This window comes from Oncorhynchus gorbuscha, linkage group LG13 (assembly GCF_021184085.1).
Source record: "Oncorhynchus gorbuscha isolate QuinsamMale2020 ecotype Even-year linkage group LG13, OgorEven_v1.0, whole genome shotgun sequence".
Taxonomy (NCBI): Eukaryota; Metazoa; Chordata; class Actinopteri; order Salmoniformes; family Salmonidae; genus Oncorhynchus; species Oncorhynchus gorbuscha.
The window spans coordinates 6,932,325-6,949,195 of record NC_060185.1 but is presented as its reverse complement, the minus strand read 5'-3'; the positions used below and the strand labels follow the sequence as shown (position 1 = coordinate 6,949,195).

The following is a 16,871-nucleotide window of genomic DNA, read 5'->3' as shown; positions in this document are numbered from 1 at the left end:
AGAGAGAGAAACAGAGAGATGGAGGAGAGAGAGAGAAACAGAGAGATGGAGGAGAGAGAGAGAGAAACAGAGAGATGGAGGAGAGAGAGAGAGAAACAGAGAGATGGAGGAGAGAGAGAGAAACAGAGAGATGGAGGAGAGAGAGAGAAACAGAGATGGAGGAGAGAGAGAGAAACAGAGAGATGGAGGAGAGAGAGAGAAACAGAGATGGAGGAGAGAGAGAGAAACAGAGATGGAGGAGAGAGAGAGAAACAGAGATGGAGGAGAGAGAGAGAGAAACAGAGAGATGGAGGAGAGAGAGAGAGAAACAGAGAGATGGAGGAGAGAGAGAGAGAAACAGAGAGATGGAGGAGAGAGAGAGAAAAACAGAGAGATGGAGGAGAGAGAGAGAGAAACAGAGATGGAGGAGAGAGAGAGAAACAGAGAGATGGAGGAGAGAGAGAGAGAAACAGAGAGATGGAGGAGAGAGAGAGAAACAGAGAGATGGAGGAGAGAGAGAGAAACAGAGATGGAGGAGAGAGAGAGAAACAGAGAGATGGAGGAGAGAGAGAGAGAAACAGAGAGATGGAGGAGAGAGAGAGAAACAGAGAGATGGAGGAGAGAGAGAGAGAAACAGAGAGATGGAGGAGAGAGAGAGAGAAACAGAGAGATGGAGGAGAGAGAGAGAAACAGAGAGATGGAGGAGAGAGAGAGAGAAACAGAGAAATGGAGGAGAGAGAGAGAAACAGAGAGATGGAGGGGTGGAGGAGGAGAGAGAGAAAAAGAGAGATGGAGGAGAGAGAGAGAAACAGAGAGATGGAGGGGGAGGAGAGAGAGAGAGAAACAGAGAGATGGAGGGGTGGAGGAGAGAGAGAGAAACAGAGAGATGGAGGGGGAGAGAAACAGAGATGGAGGAGAGAGAGAGAAACAGAGAGATGGAGGAGAGAGAGAGAGAAACAGAGAGATGGAGGAGAGAGAGAGAAACAGAGAGATGGAGGAGAGAGAGAGAGAAACAGAGAGATGGAGGAGAGAGAGAGAGAAACAGAGAGATGGAGGAGAGAGAGAGAAACAGAGAGATGGAGGAGAGAGAGAGAGAAACAGAGAAATGGAGGAGAGAGAGAGAAACAGAGAGATGGAGGAGAGAGAGAGAAACAGAGAGATGGAGGAGAGAGAGAGAGAAACAGAGAAATGGAGGAGAGAGAGAGAAACAGAGAGATGGAGGGGTGGAGGAGAGAGAGAGAAACAGAGATGGAGGAGAGAGAGAGAAACAGAGAGATGGAGGGGTGGAGGAGAGAGAGAGAAACAGAGAGATGGAGGGGTGGAGGAGAGAGAGAGAAACAGAGAGATGGAGGGGTGGAGGAGAGAGAGAAACAGAGAGATGGAGGAGAGAGAGAGAAACAGAGAGATGGAGGGGTGGAGGAGAGAGAGAGAAACAGAGATGGAGGAGAGAGAGAGAAACAGAGAGATGGAGGGGAGAGAGAGAGAGAAACAGAGAGATGGAGGAGAGAGAGAGAAACAGAGAGATGGAGGGTTGGAGGAGAGAGAGAGACACCGAGAGATGGATGACCAGGTGGCGAATCGCATCTCTGCATGTCTGGCAGACATATCAGTGTGGATGACGGATCACCACCTCAAGCTGAACCTCGACAAGACGGAGCTGCTCTTCCTCCCGGGGAAGGACTGCCCGTTCCATGATCTCGCCATCACGGTTGACAACTCCATTGTGTCCTCCTCCCAAAGCGCTAAGAACCTTGGCGTGATCCTGGATAACACCCTGTCGTTCTCAACCAACATCAAGGCGGTGGCCCGTTCCTGTAGGTTCATGCTCTACAACATCCGCAGAGTACGACCCTGCCTCACACAGGAAGCGGCGCAGGTCCTAATCCAGGCACTTGTCATCTCCCGTCTGGATTACTGCAACTCGCTGTTGGCTGGGCTCCCTGCCTGTGCCATTAACCCCCTACAACTCATCCAGAACGCCGCAGCCCGTCTGGTGTTCAACCTTCCCAAGTTCTCTCACGTCACCCTGCTCCTCCGTTCTCTCCACTGGCTTCCAGTTGAAGCTCGCATCCGCTACAAGACCATGGTGCTTGCCTACGGAGCTGTGAGGGGAACAGCACCTCAGCACCTCCAGGCTCTGATCAGGCCCTACACCCAAACAAGGGCACTGCGGTCATCCACCTCTGGCCTGCTCGCCTCCCTACCACTGAGGAAGTACAGTTCCCGCTCAGCCCAGTCAAAACTGTTCGCTGCTCTGGCCCCCCAATGGTGGAACAAACTCCCTCACGACGCCAGGACAGCGGAGTCAATCACCACCTTCCGGAGACACCTGAAACCCCACCTCTTTAAGGAATACCTAGGATAGGATAAAGTAATCCTTCTCACCCCCCCCCCTTAAAAGATTTAGTTGCACTATTGTAAAGTGGCTGTTCCACTGGATGTCATAAGGTGAATGCACCAATTTGTAAGTCGCTCTGGATAAGAGTGTCTGCTAAATGACTTAAATGTAAATGTAAATGTGAGGAGAGAGAGAGAGAAACAGAGAGATGGAGAAGAGAGAGAGAGAAACAGAGAGATGGAGGAGAGAGAGAGAAACAGAGGTAGAGGTAATCTTGTGAAACCCAAGTTGCGAGAGATGAATGTTATGAGGGATACACTTGCAGGGCTGCGAGACGGGTGTCATCTCTATCTGTCCTCTCTCCCTCTCCTCATTTGGAGGGCTGCGAGACGGGTGTCATCTCTATCTGTCCTCTCTCCCTCTCCTCATTTGGAGGGCTGTGAGATGGGCGTCATCTCTATCTGTCCTCTCTCCCTCTCCTCATTTGGAGGGCTCTGAGATGGGCGTCATCTCCTGCTTTATCTGTTCTCTCTCCCTCTCCTCATTTGGAGGGCTCTGAGATGGGCGTCATCTCTATCTGTCCTCTCTCCCTCTCCTCATTTGGAGGGCTGCGAGATGGGCGTCATCTCTATCTGTCCTCTCTCCCTCTCCTCATTTGGAGGGCTGTGAGATGGGCGTCATCTCCTGCTTTATCTGTCCTCTCTCCCTCTCCTCATTTGGAGGGCTGTGAGATGGGCGTCATCTCCTGCTTTATCTGTCCTCTCTCCCTCTCCTCATTTGAGTGATTGTGCCGTGACACACACACACTGGTATCTATCAGAGGGCAGCTGCATCAGTATTCTGACCAGGAAGGTAATCATGGGCCCTGACCCCCCGACCACTATTACTCACCATGACAGCCACTGCCTTGGAGCCCCAACCCTGACCCCAGACACACACACATTAGATCCAGCCTCTCCTCCTGTCCCAGTCCTGAGCATGGTCTAATGAAGCCTGGTCCAGGAGAGACAGGTGTTTAAAGGGGCTGTTGGTACATCCATTATTTTTTTAACCTTTAAATTCATGATATATACCTTCTTGAAGAATATAACTTATCTTCACAAGCTTAGTTCAACTGACATACCCCATCAGAACCCAAAATATAAGCTTGTTTAAGCATTGTTGGCTGTTACTGTTCCTAGGCTGTCATTGAAAATAATAATTTGTTCTTAACTGACTTGCCTAGTTAAATAAAGGTTAAAAAAAAACACAGCCTGAAACCGTGGTTACAACTATATGTTGATGTCATGGAATGGTCGGTCCTTCCAGGTGGAGACAAGTATACAGGGATGTGGAGAGGGAGATGGAGACTAAGGTACAGATGGAAACGGAGACAGGTGGAGACTGAGGTGGAGAGGGAGGTGAAGACTGAGATGGAGAGTGAGACTGAGGTGGAGAGGGAGGTGAAGACTGAGATGAAGAGGGAGACTGAGGTGGAGAGGGAGGTGTAGACTGAGATGGAGAGTGAGACTGAGGTGGAGAGGGAGGTGAAGACTGAGATGGAGAGGGAGACTGAGGTGGAGAGGGAGGTGAAGACTGAGATGGAGAGGGAGACTGAGGTGGAGAGGGAGGTGAAGACTGAGACGGAGAGGGAGACTGAGGTGGAGACTGAATGGAGACTGAGGTGGAGAGGGAGATGGAGACGGAGGTGGAGATGGAGACTGAGGTGGAGACTGAATAGAGACAGGTGAAGACTGAGATGGAGGTGGAGACTGAATGGAGACAGGTGGAGACTGAGGTGGAGAGGGAGATGGAGGTGGAGATGGAGACTGAGGTGGAGACTGAATGAAGACAGGTGGAGAGGGAGGTGAAGACTGAGGTGGAGATTGAATGGAGACAGGTGGAGAGGGAGGTGAAGACAGGTGGAGAGGGAGATGTAGACTGAGGTGGAGAGGGAGGTAGAGACTGAGGTGGAGACTGAGGTGGAGACATAATGGAGACTGAGGTGGAGAGGGAGATGGATACGGAGGTAGAGATGGAGACTGAGGTGGAGACTGAATGGAGACAGGTGGAGAGGGAGATGGATACGGAGGTAGAGATGGAGACTGAATGGAGACAGGTGGAGACTGAGGTGGAGACTGAGGTGGAGAGGGAGATGGAGGTGGAGATGGAGACTGATGTGGAGACTGAATGGAGACAGGTGGAGAGGGAGGTGAAGACTGAGGTGGAGACTGAATAGAGACTGAATGGAGACTGAGGTGGAGACTGAATGGAGACAGGTGGAGACTGAGGTGGAGACTGAGACGGAGAGGGAGACTGAGGTGGAGAGGGAGGTGAAGACTGAGATGGAGAGTGAGACTGAGGTGGAGAGGGAGGTGAAGACTGAGACGGAGAGGGAGACTGAGGTGGAGAGGGAGGTGAAGACTGAGACGGAGAGGGAGACTGAGGTGGAGACTGAGACGGAGAGGGAGACTGAGGTGGAGAGGGAGGTGAAGACTGAGATGGAGAGGGAGACTGAGGTGGAGAGGGAGGTGAAGACTGATATGGAGAGGGAGACTGAGGTGGAGAGGGAGGTGAAGACTGAGACGGAGAGGGAGACTGAGGTGGAGAGGGAGGTGAAGACTGAGACGGAGAGGGATACTGAGGCGGAGAGGGAGGTGAAGACTGAGATGGAGAGGGAGACTGAGGTGGAGAGGGAGACTGAGGTGGAGAGGGAGGTGAAGACTGAGATGGATACGGAGGTGGAGACTGAGGTGGAGACTGAGGTGGAGACAGGTGGAGAGGGAGATGGAGACGGAGGTGGAAATGGAGACTGAGGTGGAGACAGGTGGAGAGGGAGGTGGAGAGGGAGGTGGAGACTGAGGTGGAGATTGAATGGAGACAGGTGGAGAGGGAGGTGGAGAGGGAGATGGAGACTGAGGTGGAGAGGGAGGTGGGGAGGGAGATGGAGACTGAGGTGGAGACTGAATGGAGACAGGTGGAGAGGGAGGTGGAGAGGGAGATGGAGACTGAGGTGGAGACTGAATGGAGACTAAGGTGGAGAGGGAGATTGAGACTGAGGTGGAGACTGAGGTGGAGACTGAATGGAGACAGGTGGAGACTGAATGGAGAGGGAGATGGAGACGGAGGTGGAGATGGAGACTGAGGTGGAGACTGAATAGAGACAGGTGAAGACTGAGATGGAGATGGAGGTGGAGACTGAATGGAGACAGGTGGAGACTGAGGTGGAGAGGGAGATGGAGGTGGAGATGGAGACTGAGGTGGAGACTGAATGAAGACAGGTGGAGAGGGAGGTGAAGACAGGTGGAGAGGGAGATGTAGACTGAGGTGGAGAGGGAGGTGGAGACTGAGGTGGAGAGGGAGGTGGAGACATAATGGAGACTGAGGTGGAGAGGGAGATGGATACAGAGGTAGAGATGGAGACTGAGGTGGAGACTGAATGGAGACAGGTGGAGAGGGAGATGGATACAGAGGTAGAGATGGAGACTGAATGGAGACAGGTGGAGACTGAGGTGGAGAGGGAGATGGAGGTGGAGATGGAGACTGAATGGAGACAGGTGGAGAGGGAGGTGAAGACTGAGGTGGAGAGGGAGGTGGAGACTGAATAGAGACTGAATAGAGACTGAATGGAGACTGAGGTGGAGACTGAATGGAGACAGGTGGAGACTGAGGTGGAGACTGAATGGAGAAGAGGAGGGAGAGGAGGAGAGGAGGGAGCACATGAGGAGAGGAGGGCGAGAGGGAAAGAATGGACTATTCAACCAAAAACACAGCAACCCTGAAAATGTTAGCTTAGGACTTCACTAAAATTGGAAAACACTAAACAAACAACAACACAAAGAATGATCCATCCAAAATGGAGATGTATGGATAAACCACTTCTTCAATCTTTTTGGCCCTATAACATAGAACAAACAGCAGAAACATATACATGATCAAATACAAATCTGTGAATGAGCCTGGGGTGACTGTTAGTTCTGTGAATGAGCCTGGGGGTGACTGTTAGTTCTGTGAATGAGCCTGGGGTGACTGTTAGTTCTGTGAATGAGCCTGGGGTGACTGTTAGTTCTGTGAATGAGCCTGGGGGTGACTGTTAGTTCTGTGAATGAGCCTGGGGTGACTGTTAGTTCTGTGAATGAGCCTGGGGTGACTGTTAGTTCTGTGAATGAGCCTGGGGTGACTGTTAGTTCTGTGAATGAGCCTGGGGGTGACTGTTAGTTCTGTGAATGAGCCTGGGGTGACTGTTAGTTCTGTGAATGAGCCTGGGGTGACTGTTAGTTCTGTGAATGAGCCTGGGGGTGACTGTTAGTTCTGTGAATGAGCCTGGGGGTGACTGTTAGTTCCGTGAATGAGCCTGGGGGTGACTGTTAGTTCTGTGAATGAGCCTGGGGGTGACTGTTAGTTCTGTGAATGAGCCTGGGGGTGACTGTTAGTTCTGTGAATGAGCCTGGGGGTGACTGTTAGTTCTGTGAATGAGCCTGGGGGTGACTGTTAGTTCTGTGAATGAGCCTGGGAGTGACTGTTAGTTCTGTGAATGAGCCTGGGGGTGACTGTTAGTTCTGTGAATGAGCCTGGGGGTGACTGTTAGTTCTGTGAATGAGCCTGGGGGTGACTGTTAGTGCTGTGAATAAGCCTGGGGGTGACTGTTAGTGCTGTGAATGAGCCTGGGGGTGACTGTTAGTGCTGTGAATAAGCCTGGGGGTGACTGTTAGTGCTGTGAATGATCCAGCAATCACACAATGATTTATTTCTCCTGTCCTTTACCTGACGAAAGTGAAGGACCCGTCTTGGTTTGTGTGAATGGACACACACACACACACACACACACACACACACACACACACACACACACACACACACACTCCGTAGCATGTCTGGGTGTGTTTCATGTACCACCTGGGGTTGGGAATAGAAGGTCAGATCAGTGGACGTCTGCGGGGTGTTTCCAGCTGTTACATATTGATTCTGTAGACATTTGGTGATCATGCTCTGAACCGGAATGTTGCATGCAAACCACAATCCATATTGATGAGCTGTGTGTGTGTGTGTGTGTGTGTGTGTGTGTGTGTGTGTGTGTGTGTGTGTGTGTGTGTGTGTGTGTGTGTGTGTGTGTGTGTGTGTGTGTGTGTGTGTGTGTGTGTGTGTGTGTGTGTCTGTGTGTGTGTGTGTGTGTGTGTGTGTGTGTGTGTTTACAGCTGGGAGGAATACAACAAACGAGGAGCTGGAGAGCATGTTAGAGAGTGACAACCCAGCGATCTTCACCTCAGGGGTGAGTGTTTAGAACCCAGAGATCTTCACCTAAGGGGTGAGTGTTTAGAACCCAGAGATCTTCACCTCAGGGGTGAGCGTTAGAACCCAGAGATCTTCACCTAAGGGGTGAGTGTTTAGAAACCAGAGATCTTCACCTCAGAGGTGAGTGTTTAGAACCCAGAGATCTTCACCTCAGGGGTGAGTGTTTAGAACCCAGAGATCTTCACCTAAGGGGTGAGTGTTTAGAACCCAGAGATCTTCACCTCAGGGGTGAGCGTTAGAACCCAGAGATCTTCACCTCAGGGGTGAGTGTTTAGAACCCAGAGATCTTCACCTCAGGGGTGAGTGTTTAGAACCCAGAGATCTTCACCTCAGGGGTGAGTGTTTAGAACCCAGAGATCTTCACCTCAGGGGTGAGTGTTTAGAACCCAGAGATCTTCACCTCAGGGGTGAGATCTTCACCTCAGGGGTGAGTGTTTAGAACCCAGAGATCTTCACCTCAGAGGTGAGTGTTTAGAACCCAGAGATCTTCACCTCAGGGGTGAGTGTTTAGAACCCAGAGATCTTCACCTCAGGGGTGAGTGTTTAGAACCCAGAGATCTTCACCTCAGAGGTGAGTGTTTAGTCTTCACCTCAGTGAGTTTTAGAACTTCACCTCAGAGATCTTCACCTCAGGGTGAGTGTTTAGTCTTCACCTCAGTGAGTGTTTAGAACCCAGAGATCTTCACCTCAGGGGTGAGTGTTTAGAACCCTTCACCTCAGAGATCTCTTCACCTCAGGGGAGTGTTTAGAACCCAGAGATCTTCACCTCAGGGGTGAGTGTTTAGAACCCAGAATCTTCACCATTCCTCATGTTGTTTAGAAAAACTCTCATTCCTCATGTACTGTGGTGGGTAGCCACATTCCATTCCTCATGTACTGTGGTGGGTAGCCAGGCTATACTCTCATTCCTCATGTACTGTGGTGGGTAGCCTCTCATTCCTCATGTACTGTGGTGGGTAGCCAGGCTATACTCTCATTCCTCATGTACTGTGGTGGGTAGCCAGGCTATACTCTCATTCCTCATGTACTGTGGTGGGTAGCCAGGCTATACTCTCATTCCTCATGTACTGTGGTGGGTAGCCAGGCTATACTCTCATTCCTCATGTATTTACTGTGGTGGGTAGCCAGGCTATACTCTCATTCCTCATGTACTGTGGTGGGTAGCCAGGCTATACTCTCATTCCTCATGTACTGTGGTGGGTAGCCAGGCTATACTCTCATTCCTCATGTACTGTGGTGGGTAGCCAGGCTATACTCTCATTCCTCATGTACTGTGGTGGGTGGGTAGTACTGTGGTGGGTAGCAGGCTATACTCTCATTCCTCATGTACTGTGGTGGGTAGCCAGGCTATACTCTCATTCCTCATGTACTGTGGTGGGTAGCCAGGCTATACTCTCATTCCTCATTCCTCATTCCTCATGTACTGTGGTGGGTAGCCAGGCTATACTCTCATTCCTCATGTACCCTGTAGGGTGGGTAGCCAGGGTATTTTAGTGGGTAGCCAGGCTACATTCCTCATGTACTGTGGTGGGTAGCCAGAGGTGGTGGGTAGCCAGGCTAGTACTGTAGTGGGTAGCCAGGCTATACTCTCATTCCTCATGTATTGTGGTGGGTAGCCAGGCTAGTACTGTGGTGGGTAGCCAGGCTATACTCTCATTCCTCATGTAGTGGTGGGTAGCCAGGGTACTGTGGTGGGTAGGGCTAGCCCTGGGGTAGGGAGGAGGACAGGAGAGGGAGTAGAGAACACCAGGGTAGGGGAGGAGAGGAGAGGGTGCACCGGCTGTTTATCGGCATGCTAGCCAGCTCTCTGTCACCTGGGAGAACGTTGGAATAATTATTCCAGACAGAGCTGTCTTTTAGAGGAAAGTGGCGCAGATGGCCGTATCTAATGTGTCTCTCATCCTCTCACCCCCCCCCGATCCTCCAGATCGTCATGGACTCCAACATCACCCAGCAGGCAATGAACGAGATCGAGACTCGTCACACTGAGATCATCAAGCTGGAGAACAGCATCCGTGAGCTACATGACATGTTCATGGACATGGCCATGCTGGTGGAGAGCCAGGTGAGGCCTAGCGATTAGCCAGACCCCAGCCTCGCCTAGCCATGCACCCCACCACCCCCTCACTTCCCCTGGGCATAGACTGGGACAGAGGGGCTGAGGAAGCCAACAGGTCCAGCATTGAGCTCTGTTTCCATGGGCATATGGCCTCACAGTGGATAGATTGGTGTTTTATCACACATATAGCAACACTATATCAGTCTGTTCCCAGACCAATGCCAGCAGCAGACCACCCTGCATCCCACTGCTGACTTTCATATTATAGTTATCGATCATATTATAATAATAGATCATATTATAGTGTATAGATACTTAAGTACGGGCCAGCAGCAGACCACCCTGCATCCTACTGCTGACTTCCCTCTGAAGCGAAGCAGGGATGGTCCTGTCGGTCACTAGATGGGAGACCAGATGCTGCTGGAAGAGGTATTGGAGGGCCAGTAGGAGGCACCCTTTCCTCTGGTCTAAAAAACAAGATTCCAATGCCCCAGGGCAGTGATTGGGGACACTGCCCTGTGTAGGTAGATACTGCTAGATACTGCTAGATGGTGCTAGATGGTGGTAGATAGAGGTAGATACTGCTAGATGGTGGTAGATAGAGGTAGATACTGCTAGATGGTGCTAGATAATGGTAGATAGAGGTAGATACTGCTAGATGGTGCTAGATGGTGGTAGATAGAGGTAGATACTGCTAGATGGTGCTAGATGGTGGTAGATAGAGGTAGATACTGCTAGATGGTGGTAGATAGAGGTAGATGGTGCTAGATGTTGGTAGATAGAGGTAGATACTGCTAGATGGTGCTAGATAATGGTAGATAGAGGTAGATGGTGCTAGATGGTGCTAGATGGTGGTAGATAGAGGTAGATACTGCTAGATGGTGGTAGATAGAGGTAGATACTGCTAGATGGTGGTAGATAGAGGTAGATACTGCTAGATGGTGGTAGATAGAGGTAGATACTGCTAGATGGTGGTAGATAGAGGTAGATACTGCTAGATAGTGGCAGATAGAGGTAGATGGTGCTAGATGGTGCTAGATGTTGGTAGATAGAGGTAGATACTGCTAGATGGTGCTAGATAATAGTAGATAGAGGTAGATACTGCTAGATGGTGCTAGATGGTGGTAGATGGTGCTAGATAATGGTAGATAGAGTTAGATACTGCTAGATGGTGGTAGATAGCAGTGGATACTGCTAGATGGTGGTATATAGTGGTAGATTGTGGTAGATTGTGCTATTCGCAACAGTGTGTACTATACAGAACAGTGTGGGATCAGTCTCTCTCTGTGTCTACTGGACTGTGGGGGGCTGAATCCCTGGGGATTAGTGTGTGTGTGTGTGTGTGTGTGTGTGTGTGTGTGTGTGTGTGTGTGTGTGTGTGTGTGTGTGTGTGTGTGTGTGTGTGTGTGTGTGTGTGTGTGTGTGTGTGTGTGTGTGTGTGTGTGTGTGTGTGTGTTCGTGTGTTCGTGTGTGTGTGATCATATAAATATGAGTGTGTTGGGGCTGTAATGAACAAGTGTGATTGAATAATTGATGAGACTACTGCTTGGCTAATTCATTAATTAACCCTGGGCTCTACATCAGTCTAGACAATGCTTCTTTCTATTCCAGTCGGGCTCTCTGTCGTTGTCTCTCTGCTTCTCCTCCCTCTGCCATCCCTCCCCCACCTTTCTGTCCACCTTTCTGTCCTTCCCTCCCTCTCTTCCCTCTATTCTCTCTCCCCCCCCCGCCACCATAACAGGCTCTGAGCACAGCACTGAGAGTATGGGCATCCCACTAACCTCCCAAGGTAATTCACTTGTAATTCTTCACTTGATGTGTGCAGTCAGTACACAGTTGATATTGTAAATTGAAGTGTGTGTTGGCCGTTGGGGATTTAATTGATGGAATTTTGAGAATATTGAGATTGAAAAAGGTTGTAAGATTATTCAAGTGGCCAAAACTTCACTTTGAATAACTTGACCTGTTGAAATGGGCTTTGTTCAAATTAAACTGGATGTAAAATGGGAAGTGTGTGTGTGTGTGTGTGTGTGTGTGTGTGTGTGTGTGTGTGTGTGTGTGTGTGTGTGTGTGTGTGTGTGTGTGTGTGTGTGTGTGTGCGTGTGCGTTCGTGTGCGTGTGTGTGTACACGTCAGTAGATGCGTGTGTTTATATTCTGTTACATGCTAGCTTTCAGTTGCAATAGTACTTCATTTGTATCTATTTAATTCAATTCAAATGACCTGTTTGGCATTTTGTGTAATACAATGCAGATGGAAGTTTACATACATCTTAGCCAAATACATTTAAACTCAGTTTTTCACAATTCCTGACATTTAATCCTAGTAGAAATCCCCTGTCTTAGGTCAGTTAGGATCACCACTTTATTTTGAGAATGTGAAATGTCAGAATAATGGTAGAGATAATGATTTATTTCAGCTTTTATTTCTTTCATCATATTCCCAGTGGGTCAGAAGTTTACATACACTCAATTAGTATTTGGTAGCATTGCCTTTAAACTGTTTAACTTGAGTCACACGTTTTGGGTAGCCTTCCACAAGCTTCCCACAATAAGTTGGGTGAATCTTGGCCCATTCCTCCTGACAGAACTGGTGTAACTGACTCAGGTTTGTAGGCCTCCTTGCTCGCACACGTTTTTTCAGTTCTGCCCACAAATTTTCTATAGGATTGAGGTCAGGGCTTTGTGATGGCCACTCCAATACCTTGACTTTGTTGTCTTTAAGCCATTTTGCCACAACTTTGGAAGTAAGCTTGGAGTCATTGTCCATTTGGAAGAACCATTTACGACAAAGCTTTAACTTCCTGACTGATGTCTTGTATATCCACCTAATTTTCCTTCCTCATGATGCCATCTATTTTCTTCCTTGCTGAACGGCCTTTCAGGTTATGTCGATATAGGACTCGTTTTACTGTGGATATAGATACTTTTGCACCTGTTTCCTCCAGCATCCTCTCAAGGTCCTTTACTGTTGTTCTGGAATTGATTTGCACTTTTCGCACCAAAGTACGTTCATGTCTAGGAGACAGAACGTGTCTCCTTCCTGAGCGGTATGACGGCTGCGTGGTCCCATGGTGTTTATACTTGCGTACTATTGTTTGTACAGATTAATGTGGTACCTTCAGGTGTTTGAAAATTACTCCCAAGAATGAACCAGCCTTGTGGAGGTCTACAATTGTTTTTCTGAGGTCTTGGCTGATTTCTTTAGATTTTCCCATGATGTCAAGAAGAGGCACTGAGTTTGAAGGTTGGCCTTGAAATACATCCACAGGTACACCTCCAATTGACTCAAAAGATGTCAATTAGCCTATCAGAAGCTTCTAAAGTCATGACATAATGTTCTGTAATTTTCCAAGCTGTTTAAAGACACAGTCAACTTAGTCTATGTAAACTTCTGACCCCTGGAATTGTGATACAGTGAATTCTAAGTGAAATAATCTGTCTGTAAATAATTGTTGGAAAAATTACTTGTCATGCCCAAAGTAGATGTCCTAACCAACTTACCAAAACTATAGTTTGTTAACAAGACATTTGTGGAGTGGTTTAGAAATGAGTTTTAATGACTCCAATCTAAGTGTATTTAAACTTCCGACTTCAACTGTACATTCCTCTTCAGGTGTGTTTTCTGCTTTGTCCAACAGGGGGAGCTGGTGAACAACATTGAGCAGAACGTGTGTAACACCCAGGACTATGTGGAACAGGCCAGAGACAACTACAAGGCTGCCGTCAGCATGCAGAAGGGCGGCCACAGAGTGAGACCCAACAACACACAGTCTATGGACATACTCTCATACAACCCTCCCTCTCTTCCTTTTCTCCTGTCTGTCTACTCTTCCCTCTCTTCCTCTGCCCTGTCTGTCTACTCTTCCCTCTCTTCCTCTGCCCTGTCTGTCTACTCTTCCCTCTCTTCCTCTGCTGTCTCTTCCTCTACCCTGTCTGTCTACTCTTCCCTCTCTTCCTTTTCTCCTGTCTGTCTACTCTTCCCTCTCTTCCTTTTCTCCTGTCTGTCTACTCTTCCCTCTCTTCCTTTTCTCCTGTCTGTCTACTCTTCCCTCTCTTCCTTTTCTCCTGTCTGTCTACTCTTTCCTCTCTTCCTTTTCTCCTGTCTGTCTACTCTTCCCTCTCTTCCTTTTCTCCTGTCTGTCTACTCTTCCCTCTCTTCCTCTGCCCTGTCTGTCTTCCCTTCCCTCTCTTCCTTTTCTGCTGTCTGTCTACTCTTCCCTCTCTTCCTCTATATCCTCCTTCCTACCATGTTTCCGTCCTCCTCCTCTCTGTCCCTACCTGTTTCCCCATCTGTTGCCCCCCCCCCTCTGTTGTGTCCCTCCCTCCCTCTGTTGTGTCCCTCCCCTCTCCCTCTGTTGTGTCCCCCTCCCTCTGTTGTGTCCCTTTCCCCCTCCCTCTGTTGTGTCCCTACCCCCTCCCTCTGTCGTGTCCCTCCCCCTCCCATCCCTCTGCTGTGGTGCCCGTTCCTCCCTCCCCCTCCCTCTGTTGTGTCCCTCCCCCTCCCTCTGTTGTGTCCCTCCCCCTCCCTCTGTTGTGTCCCTTTCCCCCTCCCTCTGTTGTGTCCCTACCCCCTCCCTCTGTTGTGTCCCTTTCCCCCTCCCTCTGTTGTGTCTCTCCCTCCTCCCTCTGTTGTGTCCCTTTCCCCCTCCTACTGTTGTGTCCCTACCCCCTCCCTCTGTCGTGTCCCTCCCCCCTCCTATCCCTCTGCTGTGGTGCCCGTTCCTCCCTCCCCCCTCTCTCAGGGGGAGATGATAGACCGTATAGAGTACAATGTGGAGCATTCAGTGGACTATGTGGAGAGGGCCGTGTCAGACACTAAGAAGGCTGTTAAATACCAGAGTAAAGCCCGGCGGGTGAGTCTCTCTCACACACACACACACACACACACACACACACACACACACACACACACACACACACACACACACACACACACACACACACACACACACACACACACACACACACACACACACACACACACACACACACACACACACACACACACCACCCCCCTGGAGCTGACGGATGGACCGTTATAGCTCTGTCTTCAGATCAGTTTGTGTTCTCTCTCTCTCTCTCTCTCTCACACACAATGTCTTTTATAGCATGCTTTGTGAATGTATTTCACCGTGCCTGCCTGCGTTGAAGGGAAAGTAGAGACTGGACTATGCAGTTGATGTAGTGTATCACAGAATCCTCCTCATTTTAGGTTATGTGACTGACTGAATTAACCAACCTCCCTGACTTGCCTTCAGGTGGTTTGTCATCACCCCTCTGCCTTTGCCCAGCATGTAGGAAGCTCGAGTTGGACTCCGTTTGAGGGCCCACTGCCCTCTCCTGGTTGGTAAAGGCACTGTCCCCAATACTCCCTGATTTCACCTCAAACAATTAGCTTTTTATGTCAACATGACATCACATGAGACAGTTATAGTCTCTTCAGAATTAGGAGCAGACATTAAGTGAGGAACTGGAGGTTTCCTTCACTTTTTCCCTGCACTCCTTCCATTCCTCCCATCCATGTCTCTCTCTCTCTCTCTGTCTCTCTCTCGGTCTCTCTCTCAGTCTCTCTCTCGGTCTCTCTCTCTGTCTCTCTCTCTCTCTCTCTGTCTCTCTCTCTCTCTCTCTCTCTGTCTCTCTATCTATCTATCTATCTATCTATCTATCTCTATCTATCTATCTATCTATCTATCTATCTATCTATCTCTCTCTCTCTCTCTCTCTCTCTCTCTCTCTCTCTCTCTCTCTCTCTCTCTCTCTCTCTCTCTCTCTCTCTCTCTCTCTCTCTCTCTGTGTCTCTGTCTCTGTCTCTGTCACTGTCACTGTCACTGTCACTGTCACTGTCACTGTCACTGTCTCTGTCTCTCTCTCTCTGTCTCTCTATCTCTATCTATCTATCTATCTATCTATCTATCTATCTATCTATCTATCTATCTATCTATCTATCTATCTATCTATCTATCTATCTATCTATCTATCTATCTCTCTCTCTCTCTCTCTCTCTCTCTCTCTCTCTCTCTCTCTCTCTCTCTCTCTCTCTCTCTCTCTCTCTGTCTCTGTCTCTCTCTCTCTCTCTCTGTGTCTCTGTCTCTGTCACTGTCACTGTCACTGTCACTGTCACTGTCTCTGTCTCTGTCTCTGTCTCTGTCTCTGTCTCTGTCTCTCTCTCTCTCTCTGTCTCTCTCTCTCTCTCTCTCTCTCTCTCTCTCTCTCTCTCTCTCTCTCTCTCTCAGGATAGCTGGTTTCATCTCCCTCCATCTCTCTCTCTCTCTGTCTCTCTCTCTGTCTCTCTCTCTCTCTCTCTGTCTCTCTCTCTCTCTCTCCACTACTCCATCCCACCCATGTCTCTCTCTCTCTCTCTCTCTCTCTCTCTCTCTCTCTCTCTCTCTCTCTCTCTCTCTCTCTCTCTCTCTCTCTCTCTCTCTCTCTCTCTCTCTCTCACTACTCCATCCCACCCATGTCTCTCTCTCTCTCTCTCTCTCTCTCTCTCTCTCTGTCTCTCTCTCTCTCTCTCTCTCTCTCTCTCTCTCTCTCTCTCTCTCTCTCTCTCTCTCTCTCTCTCTCTCTCTCTCTCTCTCTCTCTCTCTCTCTCTCTCTCTCTCTCTCTCTCTCTCTCTCTCTCTCTCTCTCTCTCTCTCTCTCTCTCTCTGGATAGCTGGTTTCATTTCCCTCTGGGTAGCTGTTTTCATCTCCCCCTGGGTAGCTGTTTTCCTCTCTCTCTCTGGATAGCTGGTTTCATCTCTCTGTCTCTGTCTCTGTCTCTCTCTCTCCACTACTCCATCCCATCCATGTCTCTCTCTCTCCTCCCTCTCCGTCTTCCCGTGCAGAAGAGGATCCTGATAGGGGTTTGCCTTGCTGTCTCTCTGACCATCCTCATCACATCTCTGGCTGTCGGGCTCAGTTAGGGGAGCCACCAACATCCAGACCTTGGCCTGAGGCTGGGTCACCCCTCTGGGCTGAGAGAGGCCTGGTTTAGGGCCTTGGCACCTCCCGGGAGGATGACTCCAAGTCTTCCACACTCTGGTCTAGCTTCACCCACCATGGATAATAGAAGTCAAATAGTGAAGAGCTGGAACACATAGTTACTGGGCAGACCGGTTCTGTACCCCCCGGCACATTGACTCGGGTACCGGTACCCCCTGTACATAGCCTCGTTATTGTTATTGTGTTACTTTTTTAACTCATTTTTTCCTTTAGTTTATTTGGTAAATAGTGAAGAACAC

At 49.4% G+C, this 16,871-nt stretch overlaps 1 protein-coding gene across 1 annotated transcript in view; it reads left to right on the top strand.

The window, feature by feature from the left end:
• Positions 1-16,871, top strand: part of LOC123992476 (syntaxin-1A) — a 122,815-nt gene that overhangs the window by 103,639 nt on the left and 2,305 nt on the right. Inside the window, exons 5-7 of the mRNA XM_046293639.1 lie at positions 7,492-7,565; positions 9,516-9,653; positions 14,391-14,501. Of these exons, the coding sequence (XP_046149595.1) occupies positions 7,492-7,565; positions 9,516-9,653; positions 14,391-14,501 (323 nt within the window). The remainder of the gene's footprint in view (positions 1-7,491; positions 7,566-9,515; positions 9,654-14,390; positions 14,502-16,871) is intronic.